A 23,442-nucleotide genomic window follows, 5' to 3' on the forward strand; every position below is an offset into this window, starting at 1 on the left:
TGTGTTAAACAACAACAACAAACAACAACAAAACAAACAAAGAAAAATTGGAAAATGATGTGGATGCTTGAACACAAAAATACACTAGAAATCGTAACAGATAATGTAGAAAAAGTGATTATTTGGCTGTGAGAGCCTTTCCTGAGTTTGTTGGAGATTTTTTATAAACATCAGAAAATTAAATATTTTTCACAGTCTAATTTAATTACATTTGTTGGCTCAGTTCTGATTTGTGTGAAAAAGTGCATAGAGGATAAATATATAGGTAGTTAAGAATACTTCACATTCACGTTCATGTTCACATTCATTTTGCTGCCTTTTGAACGTGATTTTGAGAACAGATACTAAAATGCATACATAAAGAAAACACATTAACATTTAATAAATAAATAGACCTCACAATCACTGAAATTATTAAGTCACAAAATAAGGGGAGGGGGTTATACGTATGTGCAGAATCAGAGCTAATGAAATATACATTTGAATATTTGGGGGGGGTGGTTATTCTATTTTTTCGTACAAAGGTCAGACAGCTGTGTGTTGTTACATTGAATACAATTTGTTTTAGGTTTTGACCATAATGTATAGCTGTAAAAGAGTGTCTAAATAACTGAACAATAAACTCGTGCAGAATTGAAACTGGGTGGTAAAAACTAATGAAATTTCAAATTCAACTGACAGGGAAGACAAACAAGCCCATTCATGCCTTACTTTTAGGCATTTGCTTCTGCACAAATCAAGAGGAACAAAGCATTTAAGAAACATTTTCTGTAGAGGAGCAAACTTCCCATTGCTTCCAATAATCAAGTGTGATACAACCATGTTTTGCCTTTTAGCCCATGACTTCAGTCCAAGTAGATGGCTACAGTAGGGTGCTTCACAACCTGGCATGGGAAATGGCAGAGTAATGAAAATTACATATTGCAATTACTTTTGGCATTGCACAGATTTGTAAACTTGCAAGTTAGTATCTTAGATTTCAATACAGAAACAGCTTTTCCATACTCGATCGATCTTTAAGGTTCATATGAATTAGAAAATACAATATGAAATAGCACAGACCTTATCTCCTGGTCTTAGTCTGTCCTTTGAATATTCTCCAGGGCTTAGCACTGAGGTTGATTTTGTAGGAGCAGTAAGTGAACATCCGATGCTGAAAACTAGCAGGAGATCGCCAATGTAAGGTACATCCAAGGAAGCTGACAGGCCCAGGGATCCGAGGGGCCTCAGATTGGGTCCTCATTACATTGTAGGCCTACGTATGCATTGGGGGTTAGCGGTTCTGGGCCGACCTTATTAGCTGTTGGCAGGTGTCTAAGTCCTGATATTATGAATTATATCATATTATTATTATTAAGTGTATTTCCAGGGGTACCAGGGCATTTTTCAGAGGATGTAATTTACTATAGCAGCAGATCTCCACCTTGCTTTGAAACAGCACCTAGGACACAAATTGGCTGGGTATTTAGGTATATTGACCTTGCACTGGTTGAGCAAATGTGGGGAAGGCAGTACTCTTTCCAGAACTTGAAGTTCATTTCATAGTGTTCTTTGGTTGGTGATGGCAGGAGTGGTGGAGAGAGCAGGGATTTGTGGATTTTGAGGACAGGATTCCTTGTTGCTTCAGCAGTGGTCAATATGCTGTATATTAGGTTGTTTGTTCATGCATACAGTAGGGCATAGGGTAACAGTATTATCATCATGGCTAATGCAAAAAAGGATATTAGGATAACTATTAGGATAACTTTTTGGTCCAAGGTTTTCCACTTTCCCAGTGGACAGTAAGTTCATCATGTTAGGGGGTTTAGGGGCATGCTCTGTCATTTTCTTCATTACGAGGATGCTTTAAGAGGACATTTTCTCGCTAAAAATGGTGAGACTAATCGGCCCACCATGCGCCTTCCACCAACACAAGCTTCGTCTGCCTGAGGTTCAGGTTGAAGTTTTCGCACTGGCGGTGGCGATGGTAGTATTTGAATCAAATTTGTTACACGCCAGTATCCGATCTTCGTTAGTTTAAAACCTTTAGCCCACATTGGAGGAAATGGCTTAGTTTCCTCCAACTTGGAGAGCAAGTCCCAGCTGTCTTTCACCTTTCTTCGTAATATTATTAGTTTATCTGGACCAGTGCAATTGTCGTCCTCTTCCTCTGGCTCAGGTTCACTTTCTAACTTCATGAATCTCCAAGATTTGTCCCATAATTCCTGTGGCGGACTGTCAGCGTTGAGGGGGAAACACCGGTGCAAGTTGCTCTTTCTCCTTCTCCACAACACGTTATCCTCATGACAGGGTACTTCTGGATTGCCTTCCCACTCTAGCTGAGGGGCAAAAGTCATCCACGAGAGGGCCCATGAGTTTGCAGACTTTCGTGGGGGCGGTATAATTTTAGGAAAGGGTGGCCATTTATGCATGTCAAAGGTTTCATGGGACTCAACGTCCCATAATGGCTTCTTTTGGCGGGGTAAAAGATTCATGAACTTCCAAGTTCTGGCCCAGGGTGGAACCTCTTCCATGTTCAGAAGTGGGTCAAATAAGTATAATTTACTCTTAAAAAGTTGTGGCAAATTTGTGCGTTGCCAGGGCTCAGTCCAACTATACCCGTGTGCTTCTTCCTCTGACTCAGATTCTTCCTCTGACTCGGTTTCCTCTTCCGTTTCTTTGTCTGAACACTCATCATCTGTATCATTGGAATCTAGCATCTCTACTTTAGTGTCCTTTTTATGAAGTGTGTTTGATTTGTTTGCACCTACCCAGCCCATCGGATCTTCTCTGCTTCCATGATGAACAGAACTCGAAACTTGCCATTTTGTAGCCAAGGGCTTGTTGGATTTGTGCTGAAATTTAGTGCATTTCCATGACTCTCCCCAATTTTCCATAGAGTCATTATTTAAAACAGGTTGGGGTGCTATTGGCCTAAACTGCATAGTTGTTATGGGCTTCTTTGACTTGAGATATTCCTCAGGCTGTGATTGGGGAGATTTCCAGGCCTCACTCCACTGTTGTGGGAAATTATAATGAAATAAACTTCTCAAGTTATTTTTTATAGCTCTTGCTTTGTTTTTGGGCTTCAACCTTTTGGGAAATTCATCATGGTCACTGTCACTGTCACTTTCCTCACTCAGCTCAATTTGCTTTTTCTCCTCTTCGCGCTTAGCTTCCAAAATGGCCTTCACACGTGCGATAACAAGCAGATTTTTTGTAGCCTCCCACGATGCATCCCACTCAGGCAGGCAGGCATCTTTACATCTGTCGGCATCCCACAAGGTGCATTTGTGTTCCCTGCACACAGGAAATATTTCACCATGAACAAAGGGGTCTGTTGATTCATCATCACCCAAATCCTCAACCGTGGCTTCCGAAGGAGCTACGTCGAATTCAACTGGTTCTGAAATCCTCCAAGCGTTAGTCCATTCTATCAGCATTGGAGGCGGTGGAATGGGCTTTTCTACAAAATGAAACGGCATGATGAAATGCTTCCAAGATTCTCCCCACTTTGTTTCTTCAATGTCCATTTGATCGATATCCTCATCCTCACTTTCCTCCTCTTCGTGTTTGTGTTTTATCTCAATATAATATATCTCTTCAATATAGCTACCATCCTCATCTTCGTCATCCTCCGATTCCTCCTCACTCTCCCCATCTTCCTCACTCTCCTCATCTTCCTCCTCCATTTTAGAAGGTTTGATGCCCTTCCAAGCCTCAATTTCTCTTTCTTCTCTGTCAGAAACTTTATCGTCTGTTTCATCTTGTGGTTGTTCATTTTCATTGTCCTCCTCTCCCTCCTCCGCCTCACTCTCCTTATCCTTCTCCTCAGTTTGGCCCTTCCAAGCCCCACTTTCTCTTTCTTCTCTGTCAGTAATGTTTTGCTGTGGCTCATCTTGTGGTTCTTCATTTTCATCCTCCCCCTCCTCCTCCTCCGCACTCTCATCCTCTCCCTCCCCAGTTTGGTCGAGTTTGATGCTCTTCCAAGTCTCACGTTCTCTTTCTATTCTGTCAGTAACTTTATATCCTGGTTTATCTTGTTGTTCTTCATTTGCATCCTTTTCCTCCTCCTCCTCCTCCTCCTCCTCCTCCTCCTCTTCCTCACTCTTTTTATCTTCTGCCTTACTCTCATTGTCCTTAATGTTGACATCTACTTCAGGCACACTTTTAGGATAGGATGATGACATGAGCGCCCGTGCTCGAGTCGTAAAAGTATTACGCCACCAGGGGATATTAGATTGTTCACTGCTCTGTACATTGTTCATGGACTGCACTGTAGATTGTTCATGTTCACTTTCATTGTCTTCTTTCTCCTCCTCAACCTGTTTCTGATCCTTATTTTCCTGATTTTCTTGTATATCTTTATCCTCATCATCTTCCTCCTCCTCCTCCTCATCCTCCTCCTCCTCCTCATCATCCTCCTCCTCCTCTTCCTCACTCTTCTTATCTTCTGCCTTATTCTCACTGTCCTTCTTGATGTTGACATCTACTTCAGGCACACTTTTACGACGGGATGATGACATGAGCGCCCGTGCTCGATTACGCCACCAGAAGATTTTCGATCGTTCACTGTTCTGTAGACTGTTTGTTTCATTGTCCTCTTCTTCCTCCTCCTCCTCCTCCTCCTCCTCCTCTGCCTCCTTCTCCTCCCTTTGAGAAAATGTGATGCTCCTCCAAGCTTTAGTTTCTTTTTCATCTTTGTTACCAACATTATCCTCTTCTAGTTTTTCCTTTTCATACTCCACCTCCTCATCCTCCACCTCCTCCTCTTCGCTCTCCTCCTTCTGCTCCTGGAAGTTCTGATTCTTGTCCTTATCTGGTCCTTCATCATCTAGCTCCTCATACTCACTGTCAGACTCACTGTCCTCCTTTTGTATCTGAATGTTTGGATACTTGTTTTCATCTTTAATTTCAGCATCTTCTTTTTGAACACCCTCTTTCTCTGAATCTATGAATTCTTCATCTACGTCCTCATACTCACTCTCTTCTTCCTCACTCTCCTCATCTTCTGCCTTATTCTCACTGTCCTTCTTGATGACATCTACTTCAGGCACACTTTTACGGCGGGATGATGACATGAGCGCCTGTGCTCGATTACGCCACCAGAAGATTTTCGATCGTTGTCTGTTCTGTAGACTGTTTGTTTCATTGTCCTCCTCTTCTTCCTCCTCCTCCTCCTCCTCCTCCTCCTCTTCCTCACTCTTTTTATCTTCTGCCTCATTCTCACTGTCCTTAATGTTGTCATCTACTTCAGGCACACTTTTAGGATAGGATGATGACATCAGCGCCCGTGCTCGGTATGTAAAAGTATTACGCCACCAGGGGATGTTAGATTGTTCACTGCTCTGTACATTGTTCATGGTCTGCACCGTAGATTGTTCATGTTCACTTTCATTGTCCTCTTCTTCCTCCTCTTCCTCCTCCTCCACCTGTTTCTGATCCTTATTTTCCTGATTTTCTTGTACATCTTCATCCTCATCATCTTCCTCCTCCTCCTCCTTCTCCTCACTCTCCTCATCTTCTGCCTTATTCTCACTGTCCTTCTTGATGTTGACATCTACTTCAGGCACACTTTTACGACGGGATGATGACATGAGCGCCCGTGCTCGATTACGCCACCAGAAGATTTTCGATCGTTCTCTGTTCTGTAGACGGTTTGTTTCATTGTCCTCTTCTTCCTCCTCCTCATCATCCTCTTCCTCCTCCTCCTCTTCCTCACTCTCTTTCTTCTCCTCCTCAACCCGTTTCTGATCCTTATTTTTCCGATTTTCTTTTACATCTTCATCCTCATCATCTTCTTCCCCATCCCCATCCTCTTCCTCACTCTCCTCATCTTCTGCCTTTTTCTCACTGTCCTTCTTGATGTTGACATCTACTTCAGGCACACTTTTAGGATAGGATGATGACATGAGCGCTCGTGATTGGGTCGTAAAAGTATTACGCCACCAGGGGATGTTAGATTGTTCACTATTCTGTACATTGTTCATGGACTGCACTGTAGATTGCTCATGTTCAGATTTATTGTCTTCTTCCTCTTCCTCCTCCTCCTCCTCATCCTCGTCCACCTCCTCTTCTTCCTCAATCTTCTTATCTTCAACCTTATTCTCACTGTCCTTCTTGATGTTGACATCTACTTCAGGCACACTTTTAGGATAGGATGATGACATGAGTGCTCGTGTTCGGGTCGTAAAAGTATTACGCCACCAGGGGATATTAGATTGTTCACTATTCTGTACTGTAGATTGCTCATGTTCAGATTTATTGTCTTCTTCTTCCTCTTCTTCCTCCTCCTCCTCCTCGTCCTCCATCTTCTTATCTTCAACCTTATTCTCACTGTCCTTCTTGATGTTGACATCTACTTCAGGCACACTTTTAGGATAGGATGATGACATGAGCGCTCGTGATTGGGTCGTAAAAGTATTACGCCACCAGGGGATATTAGATTGTTCACTGCTCTGTACATTGTTCATGGACTGCACTGTAGATTGCTCATGCTCACTTTCATTTTCCTCTTCTTCCTCCTCCTCCTCCTCCTCTTCGTCTTCCTCACTCTCTCCATCTTGCTCCTCCTCCTCACTTTCCTCATCTTCCTCCTCAGTTTGGGGAGGTTTTATGCACTTCCAGGACTCACGCCATTCCCAGAAGCTTTTGTCCTCGTTCTCAAGGTGTGATTCCTCAAGGTTCGTAAGTCGAGCCAGCGGCTCATTTGATGCTTTTGTAAATATTTCCAAACTAACTCTTGTATTAGGGACTTCTGTACTAGGGACTTTAGGGGGTTTCGCGGTGGCATTTTTCCCTTTACGGTTTACCTCCTTCTGTTCATATGGGACCCCTCTCCTAGGCTTTGTTCGAAATCCAAGTGTTTTCATCCAAGTGTAGTTACAAATGTCAGAACTTCCATGCTCCATGACGTTTCTTTCACAGAAGCATCTGGTATGTTTGGAAAACCTTAAAAAAGGGAATATCTATGATGAGGAGGAAAATACCGTGTAGGTGATGGGGCTTTCCAGCAGTGTCAAAAAGGAAAGCTTGTCACCCTTTCTTCAGCGGCTGGTATGGAGTTGGGAAGACAATTGACCTGTGTTGATTCCAGGTAGAGGGGCCTTTATCTCCTGCAAGGGGAGTTGTCATGGTTAGTTGTCATGTCTCTGTGATTCTTGATTGATCTTATGGTCCAAAACTATAAACAAACAATCATGTTATCACTGATTTCCACTTGACATTAACACAGCCACTCACTATTATAATCCAGTTGACCAGGAGTATAGAAGAAAAAGCATTCAATAGATGGTTTTCTTTTTAAATGTGCACTCATTTAGCTTACCAAGACTAAATGTGCTAGTACGATACTCTCTGTTATTCTCACACAAAATCGAAACCAACCAGCAAACAAAGATATTAATTCCATAACAACACAAAGTTAATGCTTGTGAATGCGTACAACAGTATTCCTATATCTATCAGGAACACACAAATATCATGTAGCCAAAACATTCAATCACCATCCGGTAAATCATAAACACTCCACTGATACTGTCTGAAACTCATTTTTGAAATACTTAACATGAGTTTGTCTCCTCTCGTAAAGTATCAACAACTGCAGGCATGTCTAAAGATATCCTAGAGAGGATTAAAAAAAAACTTACCACACTAAAAGATCGAGGCAAAACCTAAAGATATCCTTTTTTTCTTCAGGCAAGTAGAGGCGATTCTTGTCAACTGTGTCCACAAGGTCCCATGTGATCAGGATGTTTTGGCCCTTGCTAATTTTAGTCCGCCAAGAGATATGACTCCTTCACTCTCGACTTACTCCAGCACAAGCGACAGACACTTGTCTTATGCAGCCTGTCCTCTTCCTATTCTCAAGATGAAGAGTAAAACTGTCTGAAAAGCAGTTAAGAACAGGATTCCAGTGCCATAACCAACAGGGGTATTCTCTGGCACTGACTGTAGACGAGACAGTTTGGAGTAAACACTAGAAAAATGTATAAATAGGCTCTCAAGAATCTGTTGCTGCCTGTCTCCCATTAGGCACACGAGTGCTTAAAAATATTTGCTGCTGAACTCAAGTGTCCAATCTGTCAGTGTCGTTTGGAAACCTGAAACTTCAGCTGTCAAACGATGATGACGTCAGTTTGGACAACTAGTGTTGCTGTGTCTTCAGACTCAATCTGTTTTTTTTTTCTCTGAAGGACATGACTTCTATAATTCTGAGTCAGCCAAAAAAGTAATCTTTTAAAACAAAATGAAATTGTACCAAATTTGATGGAGAGGCAAAACTCACAGACTGAGTTTGGAATAAGACAGTAGGATCAGAGAATGGCCCGTAGAGCTTAACTGGCGATGGAAAGGCTCATTTATATTCTTGTAATCAGGAGAGTGTGAAAGTAAGGTCAAGGTGGCTCTCAGGCAGTTTGGATATGTTGACATAGAAAGATGCTGAAAATATTTTCATGCATGCCGGCTTAGAGGATAAAACGGTGTTAATTAACAGAGTCCCTTACTTAAGATACTGTGCTCTGCTTCAGTTTTTGGAGTGCAACCATCAACTTTAAATTATCATCCAGAACCTTGTCATCAAATTGCGGGACATGCATTTGTAAAGAGGAAGTGTTGAAACACATAAGTTCAATAAATGAGTGGAATTTATATGATGATCTGTGACTACAAACATAGAAAAGTAAGTAGACAATGACACACACACACACACACGCACACACACACACACACACACACACAGACACAGACACAGACACAGACACAGACACACACACACAGACACACACACACAGACACACACACACACACACACACACACACACACACACACACACACACACACACACACACACACACACACACACACACACACACGCACACACACACACACAAATATGTCTATCAACAGAGACCATAGTGATCCACATCCCAATCCATGTTGAATGTTTGATAAATATGTATATTTCTTCTAAAAAAAAAAACATCCGATTTATGCTGTATAAACTGTTTAGGTACACATATCATATCAGGTTTGGTGTTTGTTTCTATTGTTTTGATAGTTCTTCTTGTTTTGTGGTGGTGGTAATAAAGGTTAGCTAATCCATACAGCACCTGTTCCAAAACTGCGTCACTGACATACAACAAAATGGAAGCCACTCCCTTCAACACCTTTCAAGACTGCCGTCACCACCTGTAGGCTACCTTTGCCACATACAGTATATTATGCCTGTGACTTGCCATGCTACCACATACTTTGTAATGTCATGTTCCTGGGGGGTAAGAACCTGGCTCAGTAGTAAACCAGGTTGCGTTAACCTTGACGTGGTGGCAAATAATCTTATAGAGGAGCCTGGAGACCTCATTTCGTTATCTGAATGACACATGTGGTCTATATATTAACAGGCTTACCACTTTCCATAGGTTAAATAATATAATCCAGGTTTATCACTTTGTCACGTTCTTGGAATAGCCCCTGGTTATTCATGCCTTATTTTTTTTCAAGAGCTTGGACATTGTGATCCCTGAGCAACAGATTGTTGAAAAAGGTAGGTCTGCACACTGCCTGATGAAGATCCAGCGTGATTGAAACGTTGCTTTTTAAATAATAAAGTTTATTTTTGGAGCTGATCGGCAGTGTGCAGACCTACCTTTTTCAACAGTCTGACTTTTTTGTCTGGCACCTGCAACAAGTGTTTCTGGATGTGCGCACCCTACCCAAAACTACCCTGAGCAACAGATCCCATCTGTCTGTTGCAGTACACAAGCGATTTCCCTCTGCATCTCCTTTGTGTTCGTTTCATGTGATCTTGGTAGCATTTTTTCAGATATCATGGAAAACTTTTCCCTGGAATATCCCTGGTCTGTGGCCTACTACTCTTCACATGTCTACTCGGTTGACTACGGTGAAGGATCTTTGCAAACCACTACTTGAACTGATTTCTATGTGCATCAGAATGTACATGTAGCTTTAACATCTGACATTCTGAATAATTATGGGCACTTACTTGACTATCTTAAAACGGAAATTCCGCTCTCTTTTTCCACAGTGGGTATGGCACATGTATCATGATTTTAAATTGCACCGGGCAATGATTGCCCTGTCTTTGCTATGGCCAAGCTTCAGTCTAGGTCTGTGGGGTGATGCATTTAGGTGAGCCTACCATTGTTGATTTATGCATTCAACATTGTACTCATCTCAACAAGTTGTATTTTAAGTGTTAGATTGCAGAGTGTATATTGAGTGTGAAATTACTGTAATTGATAAATTTCACTAGTAAAATGATTATATTCAATTTATAGTCCTACTTCTGTGTTTGCATGCCAAGGTGTTGCACAGCTTGGAGAACGTACTGTATGTCACACCTCACAGTGTGATGCCATCTATTGGTCATTTGATGCCCCTCCTTGCATCCAAGTTCTTTTCTTGGCAGTGTCTTTGATGGAGTTCCCCTGGCTGGCACTCTTGACTGATAGTCAAGATATACAGTATCTATCTACTTGGTTTTTGAATGGTCAGTTTCTGCTGCTGGTATACAGTAAGCATGTCAAACAGCCTACAGCCATGTAGACCTGGAAGTTACATAATTACAAATATCCATCAATAACCTCACACTCAATATATCCAAAACCAAAATAACTCATTGTGGACTTCAGGCAAAAGGCAGGCCAGCTCATTCCTATCTGTATTAATGGCCAGGTAGTGGAGTGGGTAGATTCCTTTCGTTTTTTAAGGCACCATCATCCATCACCTGTCATGGCATCTGAACATCAGTCTCATCATTTCAAATGCCCACCAAAGACTATTCTTCCTCGGACAGTTCGGGAAATTTTGGGCCAGTCAAGCAAGCATGATACACATCTATCAAGATACGATCGAAAGCGTGCTCACCTTCTCTATTCTGATATGGTATGGCAGCACCACCAGCCAAGATAAGCAACAACAGGAGAAGGTGGTACGTAGGTCCTCTTAAATGATTGGCCACAGTCTTCCCACCTTGGCCTCACATTACTGTACACATTACATTACATTACATTGCATTGCTGACGCTTTCATTTATTCAAAGCGACTTACAGTTATTATTTGTCAGAGTATTGGTTACAGTCCCTGGAGCAATGTGGGGTTAGGTGCCTTGCTCAAGGGCACCTCAGCCATGGATGGAGATGTAGGGAGAGGTCAGGGGGGATTCGTACCTGCAACCCCTGGATTGAAAGACCAACTCTCTAACCGCTAGGCCACGGCTGGTACACCACCAGAATTGCTAGGAAAGCCAACACATCCAGCTCAGCATCTATTCACACTCCTACCATCAGGTAGAAGGTAGCGCAGCACCCCATGTAATACCACACGTTTTAGGGACAGTACCCACAAGGCATCAACCATATATGCACTACCACCTGGCCTTCTTCCTCTCCTGCTTATTTTGCACAAAGTAACTCCAGGTGTTTTCAGGTCAACCAAATGCGCTTTCAATGTGTGTAATTCCCTGTTATTTATACCCCCCACACCGTTATGTTTTGCCTGTATTGTTGAATTTGTAGGCAAACCAAAGTACATTCCTAGCCACTGTATTTTTATATGGTTGATATTGCTACAATAAACTTGAACTTGAAATTTGTTTTTGAAAGTTTTTTGTACAACATTAATGTCAGATGTCAAGACGATGCAGACTTGAAAGTCCAGTCTGAAAAATTAGAAGTACCAAACACAGACTCCCTTGCAACATGTAAATCCAATACTGCTTTATTTCTGAGATACAGTACATACTATAACTTTTGCTGCAGTTAAATTGTATACATGAGTATGTGATTCTTCATATGGCATGTACTGAATGCATTACTCTGATCTATTTTTCATTTCACTATGATTTTAGTAACATTCACACAGTTGTAATTCATCACAAAGAAACGCAACACAAAATTCTTAACTGATCAGCATAGTTTATTAATTGTACTATATGTTAACTTCGTAGAAAATGTATGATGGCAAAATACAACCCCTTTAAAGTGAGTTTATTTCCATAAGTAATTAACCAAAGTCAAGAGGATTCACCAAGAAGTTAAACATTCTTACATTATTTCTTAGCCATACTCTTTTCAGGAGGGTAAGAAGCCAAAAGGAACTTCCAAGAATGTACCCATTTAGACATGGGTACGTCCTTCATTTTGCTACTCACTCTATCAGTTGCAAACTTCCAAGAATTAAGCCAATCCAGAGCCATGCCATCATGTTCCTCATGACTACCTTTTCCACCCTTAGCAGGGCCTTTCTTTGATCGTGGTTGAGTTTTGGCCAATTTTGATACATCAGTCCACTTCTTCGGTGCTGGACTGGACTTCTCTAATTCTGAATAAATATGCTTCTTTGGTTTATGCCTCTTTATCACTATGACTGAGCTGTCTGCTCTGCTGTGTGGACCATTGCTGACCATTGGCATGTGTTGACTCTCCAACTTCATGAATCTCCAACAGTTAGACCACTGCTTGTGCGAGAGGCCCTGCGAGCCAAGCCGAGAGCAAAGGTGGTCGTTGCACTTTCTTCTATGCCATAGCACTTTGTCTTTACGATGGAACACTTTAGGAGTGTCATCCCAATCATCGGGCTGAGGGGCACAGATCTTCCATCCTGTGCTGCTGACTCCAGAAGTTGAAGACTTTTTCTCAACCTCAAAGGTTTCCCAAGCACAGTCCCAGTGCGACTTGTCTAGTTTTGAAAGGGCAGCAACAAACTTCCAGGAGTTGGTCTGGAAGTCGGGAATATCAATGCTCATGGAGAGAGGGGCAAAGAAATGAGATCTGTGTTTGGACTCAGGTGTCTTAATCTCATTCTCTATAGGAGTATGCTGTTGCTTTGTGTTAAGCTGAGAACGGGGTTGTTTCCAAGATGAAGCCCACTCATGAGAGAAATGGTGCTTTGAAAAACCAATCATACGCTTTTCACGCAGGGCCAACTTGTCTTTAGGCTTGAGCCTTTCCACCTTTACTTTCTGGTCTTTTTTCTGCTCTGCCTTTTGCCTTGGCTTCACGTTAGCTAGAATCAACTTGTTTTTAGCGCATTCCCAAGACTTGTTCCATTCACCCATAGGCGTATTTCCCTCACGGACCTTGGAACATTTGTGTCCCTCGGCCTTGGCCACATGAATTACGCCATGAATGTGTGGATCCAGTGGCTCGTGATCAATCGTTTCCCATGGGGCAGTGGCAGTGGCAGTGACGTCTGAGGGGTCATTAGGATAATCAGCTGGCTTTGAAACTTTAAACGAGTGAGCCCACTTTGACCCCTTAGAGGGTTTTGGAGAGGAACCTGATGCAGAATCATGGTACTCACGACAGAAAAATCTCCAAGATGCCCCCGACTTGGAGTCAGCCTTTTCTTCACATTCCATGTGTTTTTTATTTTGCATATTTTTTGTCAGCACTTCAAAGAACACCTCATTATCTGAGGGTTTCGTGCTCTTCCAAGATTCATTCCATTCAGATGAACTTTTCTGCTCATTCGTGTGTTGTGATGCATCAAGGCTCCTCAGTCGAGCCACCAGCCTGTGCACTGACCCACCCGAAGCATTCTTTTCACTCCCTTCAGATTTTTTATACTTCCAAGATGTCTCCCAGATGGATGACAGCTGACTCTCCAAAGACTCCAAAGTAGTGAGCACCCTGTCTTTTCTTTTCTCCCACATTTTCATCACATCTGCTTCAGCTTCAGAGGTCATCTCCGCTTTCACATACTCCTCCTCAACCCAAGCTTTCCCATCAAGCTGTGGCTGGAAATTGAGGCACTTCCATGACTTTCCCCACTCGGATCCCTCTGGCTTGGCAGAGCCTTCACCTGGTTCTTTGGAGAACTTGTAAGAGGATGACCACATTGACCCCGTGGGCTGGCTGCTTTTCAACAATGACAGCAAGGCAAGCCTGTCCTTCTTCCCTGGGGCCTGTTTGTCCAGAAGGGGGCGACGACCGGCTGCCACTTGAGGCCTACCTAGCCTGCCTCCAACCTCTGTCCTGCCACCGAACTGCGGTGTCCTCTTGTTGCTCACAGAGATTCTGATCTTTGGTGCAGAGGGCCCATCTGGTGGGAGAGTTGCAGCTTTTCTTGGCTTCCTTCTCTCAAACTTGTCTCCCATACGATTCCTCCAGTCCTCATTGATCCTGTAATAGAATGATACGGAAATGAGGTAATTACTAATTAATCACTCAAGCAAATACCCATTACGTATATGCCAAACTCAAATATCACTGAAGGGAACTGAATAGGAGTTATATGGTTCAAATGCAAATGAAAATGAATAGAGGGCATGAAATGGGTCTGAACTGCTACCCTCAGACATGTCAGGCCGACTTTTGTAAACCGTAGATAGTGGTTTATTGATCAAAAAGGCCTCCCTCCCACAGTGTAAGAAAAGCAAATCAAGGGTACAATTAAACACAGTGTGACATCACAAGAGGGTGGTGAGGGTGGTGCACCTCCTGAAAGGTTTCCTAAGGAGACACAGGTTGATAGGGTAATGTTCTTTTTAGAGGACAACTCCTAATGGAAATCAATGTTGATGTAGAACCTGTGAAATTGGAGTAAAGTGTTTCAGAGTCCAGAAGAGCATTAGAGAAAATCCCTGCTGGCCAACCGGGAGAAATATAAATGAACCGGAGGTCCCGGTCTGCTTCACTCGGTAATCTAAAACTGAATAGCTTTGATCCGAGGAGGATGTTCGAGCAGTTTTAGTGTGCTGTAACAAGAAAAGAAAGACTGTGCAATGTATAATTTAAATGTGATCTATTGCCACATGTAAGAATGAGGGGGAGAGAGAGAGAGAGAGAGAGAGAGAGAGAGAGAGAGAGAGAGAGAGAGAGGTGGGGCAAACCAGAGAAGCAATATCTAAAATCTACAGTGATTCTCGTGTCACAGCAGTACAAGAAAAGGCCAGAGGTCCTGCATTGCCATCAGTCCATGCTGTCTAATTTTAGCATACAACATACGGTGGATCAACATGATATACGTATGCCCGCGGTCCTAGGGTTAATGTAGGCCACACATTATTTGAGTAACTGACGGACAGACAGAGGCAAACGTAGATCGAGGAAGAAGAACTACCCTATAGGACTGACTAACAAGACATTACACACAAACATTCCACAATGACACGCCTCATTACGAAGCAGTAAAGGTGTCATTTCAACACTGTGTATCATGTGACCACATTCCATTGACTAAACACTTTTAGGAAAGGTACAGAGCACTTAAAGCATTGTGTTGTCATTCTGTCAAGCTGCATAGTAGAAACACTTAAACATTCATTCACACATTCCAGCAATGACATATGGATGTATAGACTTACACACTATATAAACAGCTTTGAAACTTGATGTGTACACTGCCAAACACAGCAGTTTTTCAAACACGTCATAATACTATGTAGTGTAATTTCACTTTCACACTTTTTTTTGAACCACCAGTGCGGCATGAAAAATCCTACTGAATATGATCTGATCCAAACGTTCTTAGACAACAGGTGGTTACGCCGGACATAATCAGGGAAGCCGACAGGGCAGGACAAAGGGGTCAGTGCCCCAGGCCCCGGGAGAGAAAGGGTGCAAAATAGTGTCCTCATTGTATAGTATGTACTGATGTATTGGGTGGGGCATTAAGTGACTGCTTGTCCCAGGTCCCAGGCCAAAGCAGTCAGCAGCCCATATACTGTATATAGCCTGTGCATGGCACTCGTGAACCGTACACATCCTTGGAAACTGTTCTGAACGTGTGTTAAAGTTAACACACTGCAACATGTGCTTACTTCTCCAGCGCACTACTCTCCAGCCGCGCCGCCTCATTCTGATGCTTGTGGAACTGCTCCCTGGTTCTGATCTCCCACACGTTCTTTATGAGGTCGGCGTTGCACACCATCGCGCCTTCATCATGCGGCATCTCGACGGTCACTACAGTCGATTGGAAAAACAATTACGCATGATGTAATATATAGTAACTATTTTTAAACATTTTGTACACTTCACACAGTTGTATACATACAATTTATTACATGTACATGTATGTATTAAAAGTATTAATGTAATAAAGGTATTACAAAAGGAGTATACAAGGAATTAAGGAATCCATAAGGAGTGACTACTACCTATGGAATGAGATAATTTTGGGTAAGTCTGATGAACACTCAACCATGACAGGGATGAGAAAATGATGTTATAACCATGCCAGTACTTTGTGTATTGTTTTAAGAGTTAATTAGTCAACAAGTCAGTGTTTACTGTATGCATCCTGATAACTTTAGAGGGTGATACAAAACACACGCAATTACGAGTTATGCTTTTCTTCTATAGAAATGCATGCTCATGTTTCTAAGCATTATGTTTTTCTTTCGTCTGGGAAAAGCAGGGGGGCAAGCACATTACTGCAAGGAATAGCAAATAAAGAAGCTCCATCTACCTGCCACAGTAGGCATTGTGGTAGCAATGCTTGGAAGGGAAAAGACAATCAATTGTTATCTCCCAACAACTTCAAAAGTTCAATTGCATGAAATAATTTCATGAAAACTGTCTGAAGGACAGTTGACACATAGCCATCAACAATGACACCTTGCTATATACACCCTTCAGAAAATCATTACCATTTCAGTAATATATCTAGATATCATACAGAAAGAGAATGATCACTCTAACATATCTCAGATCATGACTTTGCAATTGAGACTTTCATTTTTGAAAGAATTTCAAAAGAAAAAGGTCCATGAGATTTACTCACCGGTCACAGCTTGCGGGCAAACCTGAAGATAACCCGTCTCCACAGGCTGGCAGCGGCAACTCCTATATATCGCAGTGACAACTGTAATTAACTGGACGCCGTGTGACCAGGATGCTTCGGCCGCTGCTATTTATAGGCCTTTAACCCATAATATGACTGCCAGAGACTGCCAGTCTCCTTCTGGCCCCTACTGTATAGCAGAGGCTAGCGGGCATGCTTGTCTTCTGCTTGGCTGGCTAGCCCAATTCCCGGGGCATGCTTAGCTGCTTACATCCAGAGTCTTCACACATCCACACAGAGCAGGGCTGCTGTCCATACCATACCGTTAGGGGGAGACAGCTGGTGAATGTATATATATACACAAATTATACGTGTGTGTGCCCGCGCATGTGCATGTGCATGTATACGCAACAGGCGTGTGTGTGTGTGTGTGTGTGTGTGTGTGTATGTGTTACATTAGGTTTCATGCCAGCTTAATGCCACATGCTGCTAGTGGTGGTGATATACCCATGAGATCCAGTTCTCATTCACAGTTCTCCAGCCAAATACAGTGTAATAATACTTAAAGAACAAATATAATGCCTGTCCTCACTGGGTATATCTTGATTCTGTATTACGGTTGTGCATCTCCAAGATGATGAACTTTTGCTTGAGGACACGGCCTGCTCAGTTTCCTGGTGATTTCAGCAAGATATTTATGACCTGTCTGGACATTCTGATCTGGTGATACGTAACGGTACATCAATGTCATGTTTGAAGCTATTTTTAACCACTTTTTTTCTTCTTCTTTGCATGCACTTTAATTTGAGGAAGGTGGTCTGAGGTGGGTTGAGGGTGGCTGAAGGAAGTAAGGGCTTAAAAAATAACTAAACTGTATTTACATTACATTACACTTACGTTAGCTGACACTTACAATCAAAATGACTTGGTTATGTACAAGATATTGATTACAGTTCCTGGAATTCCATGTGAGTTTAAGTGCCACGCTCAAGGGCACGTCTGCCATGTACTGTGGGGAGTATAGGGACACGCCTTCATCCTACTGGTAAGGGTGGGTCTTGGACCTGCAACCCTCTAATTCAAAAACCACCTGCCTGATCATTGGGTCATAAACAGGACAGGTTCTAGTCAACTTGATGTCCCTACTCCCTAGGCCAGGGCTATTCAAATGGCGGCCCTGGGGCCAGATCCACCCTTGGACAGCAAGGTTCTGGCCCCCCACAAGCCCCTTCAAATACAGAAACGTTTTTTGGAATTTAGAGTTAAAAGTATGGGCTCCGTTATCATGCTGAAACGGGACACGGGATGTTAAAATGCAGGAAATTACATCTAAGAAATGCAAAACTTTTTGGGGGAGGACCCCCAGACCCTCCACTTCAATGAAGTCTCCCATATTTTTTTAATTGACAGTCGGCAACCATAATACATACATATAGTTCGGTCCCTTTACTGGGAGGAATTTGAAAAATGGCCCTCGTTGAAACATGATTGAATACCCCTGCCCTAGGCAATATGGGTGGGGTACTGGCAAAGGGTTCACGATTCAGTGCACATCATGATACACATGCCACGATGCGATTCTATCAAGATGCGATTTGTGTACTATTGCGATGCTTTGCGATATATACGCCAGTAAGTGTGTAGCTTATTTGTCGGTTGCTGTGTAGCAGTCATGAGTCAATATATTTTATTTAAGCAGTTTAGCATCTGGGAGAGAGCTTCCATTACAACAGAAATATTACCAATACCTACTCTCTACTGAACAAAATGAACCAGTGGCAAATTCAATTGTATTATTATTAAATAATCAATTGTCATGAATCGATGCAGTACATCCTGAAAATAAGTATTGTGATGCATTTTTTGCACACCCCTAATGCCTATGCCTAGTGCCAGTGTCCTGTCAATATGGGCTCCCTATCAAGATTAGCTCATTTTCGCTACTGGGTATGTGCGCATGTGCACCACCATGTAGCACTTTTCCCGGTTGATATCGGGCTATCGAACAGCTGATCTTCTTCGATGGTGGTTTCCTTGTATAGTGACTCAGATTGTAACTTGTGTACCCCCTGAGCTTACCACCAAGTTAATTTCGCGTCAGTTATTACATCCAACAATGTCCAAACTGTTTACTACTTGGGTAAAAATGACACTTTTTCTCAATTGCTTTGGCATTTCTCAAATCTCTCTCGCAATTTGCAAAATATAAAGTGCATTCTCAAAAAAACAGCAAAACAGCGTGGATCACCCAGCAAAAGCTAGTCTCTTGCTCAAAAACCTTAGTTCATCTCATCAAGTTTTGTCAGTGAATGTGATTACCCAGTGGGAGCAATTTAGCCATTCAGATCAAATTAATTGGGCAACTTGCCAGTTCTGCCAGTTCTATTTCATATGGCAAGTTTGTTCCTGAGACAAGGACTACACGTCGCTCTCTTTAACAAATAACCATAATACAATGAACAAACGTATGTCGGCACGTTATTCTTATTAAAAATGTCTCCATGGCGGAAAAATCAAAAGGCATGAATAAGACGAAGCTACACATTGATGTCGTTTCACATAAATTAAATAAACAACCCGTAGGCCTATATCTGCAAATTGAAATTGATTGATTCATGGAAGGAAATCAAGGTGTGTTATTTTGAAGATGGCGGGCAAACCGATTGACGCCACTGTCGATTTAGGTTACTGGTAGCTCATCTTGATGAAGCAGCCCATTTCGACAGAACACCTGCTCTAGTCTTAAACATAAAGAACAGAGCTAATCCTAATGAGACAGCACAACACAGAACATTACTGCTGCACTGGCTGAATGCATTGATTAAGCAATTTTGTCCCATCCCTTTAAATTACCTGCAATTTTACAAGAAGACTGTGTTCAATTCAACTATGGCTAAGTTCTTGGCTCAAATGTTTGATTAAATACATTTTCTTTTGTTAATTACAGGCATGTGCTCAAAGCATGGGCCTTGAGCAACACTTCTCAATTGTTAACTACACTGCCTCTCTGATTTTTCAGTGCACACCATTTTGATTGCCATTGTGTTTTTGATAATACATGAATTTACTGTATTGAATTAACTGAGTGCTCATTGAACGTGTACAATTGGTATCTTTTTAAAAGATGTGCCTAGGTGGGTAATGTTTACTTTTACAATTCCACAGACTCTGTTTGTTTACCTCTTAAATGCAATAACTATTATCCATAATTACTGGAAAATGTCACAGGTCTCCAGAAGGCAACGGTGAACAAAGCCCTTGCTGTCTTATTAGTAATCTGTTAAAATGTCAAGGAAACACATATTTAGTGTTTTTTCTTCAGTTTTACCTGTAAAAAGCATTGCATAACAACTAATTTCCTATATTGTGGAAGGACCATATCGAAAGGAACATATATAAAAGGAGGCAGGCGTATCAGAGAATTGAATCAAAAGAATTGCCATGTTTTCAACGGGCCAACCTGCCTGTGGGCATTAGCAGACTAGAATAAAGAAGAAAAAAAAGTGCATTTTTAAGTCAAAGTTTTATACTGAAGTTAAGTACAGTAGCCTATAAACTCAGACACCTGCTGCTACCGCTATCCAATCAAGTTGTATGTGTAGTTATATTAAGGATTAATAAACCCAGCAAGCTTTCATTACCATCACTACTGACATCTGAATTTGTGGAAACTGCCTACAGTTTTAATCGCCAAAAGATTATACAGAGCCAGCTTCACTCGCTTCAGAATGTTGCAAGTAGTGACATGTACGCAACATGGCATGAACATATTGCCAAGATAAATACAACTGTGCTCTCGTGAACTGCTGTAGGCCGAGTTGCAAATGCCCTAGTGTATCCATAGTGTTGTTTTCCCATCCTTGCACATGCTGCACAGTATATGGAGCAATGATTCAGGTAAAGAAACACAAAAAACTTCACCCTCTCCCACAAGCCCTAAATGTACATCATCGCCTAAACAAGGTTGTCTGTTAAATGACCAGCTACAGCAGCTTAAACTAAAGAAGGGTGGTGGTACATTGCTGCAGTTGTGACCTATATTCTCTACGTTCCAATCGCAGGAATGGGGGTCAGCTAGGGCCATTTGCTTGCTTGTCCGAGCTAAATGTAAGTAGCCGGTCCTGTCAAGGATGAGAAATCGTGTGACATCTTATGTGACTACATTTAAGGAGAGGATCAAGCCCGTGGTATATAAATAGTAAAGCACACACTGTCCTTTGGCCATACAGATGGACCCGGCTCACATGTTCTGCTGGGTAGGTGTAGACAGACGGTCATGACTATTAACACTAACGCCATTATTCGATCCCCTCTTATGTAAGTCACAGCGTGTGATATTTTTAGACTATTGTATGAACGTACATCATATCGCATATCTCAAGGTGCTCCTTGCAATATTTATTTGGCCCGTAGAGTTGGATTAACAGTTATGTTTGTTGAACCGTTTCATCTTTCTCTCCCTTATCGTGATTTTTTTTCTTTTTTTTGGCTGAATGTCACAGCAGCAACAAACACACCACACCTTGTCTGGGACGTGATGCATTCGCCCGTCAGGCAAGGCGATAAACCCTGAGTATTTGTGTTTGTGCCGCTGTCAACAGTCAGAGAGAACCAGAGACATCGTAGTAAATGTGTTGTCTGTGTGCGACTCCGGCTCAATTAGCATGCAGGTAACGCGCTTGCCGCCTATTTGCATCAGGATTCAGTGGTGGCCTTGCAAGCCCTGTGCAACCCCAGACACACATCAAGAAGATAAGTCGCAAGGAGGAGGAGGAGGATACGCACGGCACGGTGACACCACATCATTTTTTAGAGCACAAACGTGCGGCCAGAGGTGACCCCTTTTCAAAAGCCTTGGGTGGAGTGGAGTGGAGTGAAGGTTTATTTGTTTTCAGTGCCCGTTGTTGCACTATGTCCCTCTTTCAGTTTCATCTGATGGAATAAAAGCTGAGAAAAATACTAATGCTGTTGGTCACCTGACGTTCTTTTGGGAGCATGCATTGAAGATTTTTCTGCAGAACTTTGCCATAGGTTACGTTGATATTTGAAGAGACGCTTTTGACTACACTCATGTAATTGCCTCAGAATGGATTTTTTTGCCTATTGTGTCTAATAAGGATTAGCACTGATTTTAGAAAGCCATTAGTTTGCTGCAAAGTTCAGTCTTTAGTGGTTTGTTTGAAGCTCGTCATGACATCTGCCTCAACCTTTCAAAGTGAACTGAGGAGGTGCATGACTGAAGGGGAAAGATGGCTCATTAGGAATAGAACTGTCAACCTTTGAACGTCTCATACAGACTGCCTGTTGTGTCAAATTTGTCAGTTCTTCGCCTCACACACTCATAGAAAAAAGAATCCAATTGTTAATCAGTACTGTCAGAGGTCTACCCACACAGAACAGCATTGCAGTCTATCACACTCTTGAAGGTGAAATACCACCCAGACAAAGTCAATGACAAAAGACAACCTGAAGGTTAACAAAGCGAATATGCCGGACATGACATGTCCAATCATTAATACACGACAATATATCATTCTCTACTACATGAAATATTAATATCACAGCGTAGAGCATTAAAATTATATACCAATCGTAGCCTATACTGTAAGCACACCAGAGGACATTGATGAATGAGAGACACCTACTGTATTTTAAATACTTCTACAATGATCCCAACTAATACCATTACAAATCTATTTAAAGGGACACTGTGTGAGATTTTTAGTTGTTTATTTACAGAATTCATGCTGCCCATTCACTAATGTTACCTTTTTCATGAATACTTACCACCAGCATCAAATTCTAAGTTTTCATTATGACTGGAAAAATTGCACCTTTCATCAGGCATTAAAACGGGTCAGGGGTGAAAAAGGTGAGAAATAGTGGAGCAGCTACAAGGCCAATATGGCAAGAATCGTGCAAATTATGATACAAGCATGAAATTTGGCAGGTATGTGCCAAAGACCCTTACAATCAAATCTACCCGATTTGCCACTTGAAATGGCGGCCATTTTCCAAGATGGCCACCAAAAAATACCACAAAAGTTGATTTATTGCAAAGAATTGACATATAAAATTATGATACAAGCATGAAATTCAACATGTTTGTGCTCAAGACCAGCATAAATAAATCTACCTGATTTGCCACTTGAAATGGCGGCCATTTTCCAAGATGGCCGCCAAAGAAAACCTCAGAAATTGATTTTTTGCACAGAAATGACCAAACAAATTGTGATACAAGCATGAAATTCGACATGTTTGTACACACGACCAATGAAATTAAATCCACCTGATTTGCCACTCAAAATGGCGGCCATTTTCCAAGATGGCCGCCAAAAAGACCCCAGAAATTGATTTATTTCACCAAATTGACCAAGCAAATTATGATACACACATGAAATTTGGCATATATGTGATCAAGACCAATACAATCAAATCCACCTGATTTGCCACTTGAAATGGCGGCCATTTTCCAAGATGGCCGCTAAAAAGACCCCAGAAATTGGTTTATTGCACCAAATCGACCTAGCAAATTATGATACACACATGAAATTCGGCATATATGTGATCAAGACCAATACAATCAAATCCACCTAATTTGCCACTTGAAATTGCGGCCATTTTCCAAGATGGCCGTCAAAAGACCCCAGAAATTGATTTATTGCTCCAAATTGACCAAGCAAATTATGATACACACATGAAATTCAGCACAT

General features: G+C 41.9%; 2 protein-coding genes across 2 annotated transcripts; both read right to left on the bottom strand.

Annotated features, from left to right (window-relative positions):
• Positions 1-358: 358 nt before the first annotated feature.
• LOC134459341 (myb-like protein X) lies at positions 359-8,007 on the bottom strand. Its single transcript, XM_063211663.1, has 3 exons — positions 7,629-8,007; positions 1,063-7,094; positions 359-884 (listed from the first exon to the last, which is right to left on the bottom strand). Exon 2 carries the CDS (start codon positions 6,888-6,890, stop codon positions 1,833-1,835), a length of 5,058 nt encoding a protein of 1,685 aa, XP_063067733.1. The 5' UTR covers positions 6,891-7,094; positions 7,629-8,007; the 3' UTR covers positions 359-884; positions 1,063-1,832.
• Positions 8,008-11,899: 3,892 nt separating this feature from the next.
• LOC134459342 (uncharacterized) lies at positions 11,900-16,800 on the bottom strand. The gene is made up of 4 exons (XM_063211664.1): positions 16,730-16,800; positions 16,415-16,443; positions 15,768-15,909; positions 11,900-14,127 (listed from the first exon to the last, which is right to left on the bottom strand). Exons 2-4 carry the CDS (start codon positions 16,428-16,430, stop codon positions 12,054-12,056), a joined length of 2,232 nt encoding a protein of 743 aa, XP_063067734.1. The 5' UTR covers positions 16,431-16,443; positions 16,730-16,800; the 3' UTR covers positions 11,900-12,053.
• Between the last annotated feature and the right edge of the window lie 6,642 nt (positions 16,801-23,442).

The sequence above is a fragment of the Engraulis encrasicolus genome, chromosome 12 (genome assembly GCF_034702125.1).
Source record: "Engraulis encrasicolus isolate BLACKSEA-1 chromosome 12, IST_EnEncr_1.0, whole genome shotgun sequence".
NCBI lineage: Eukaryota > Metazoa > Chordata > Actinopteri > Clupeiformes > Engraulidae > Engraulis > Engraulis encrasicolus.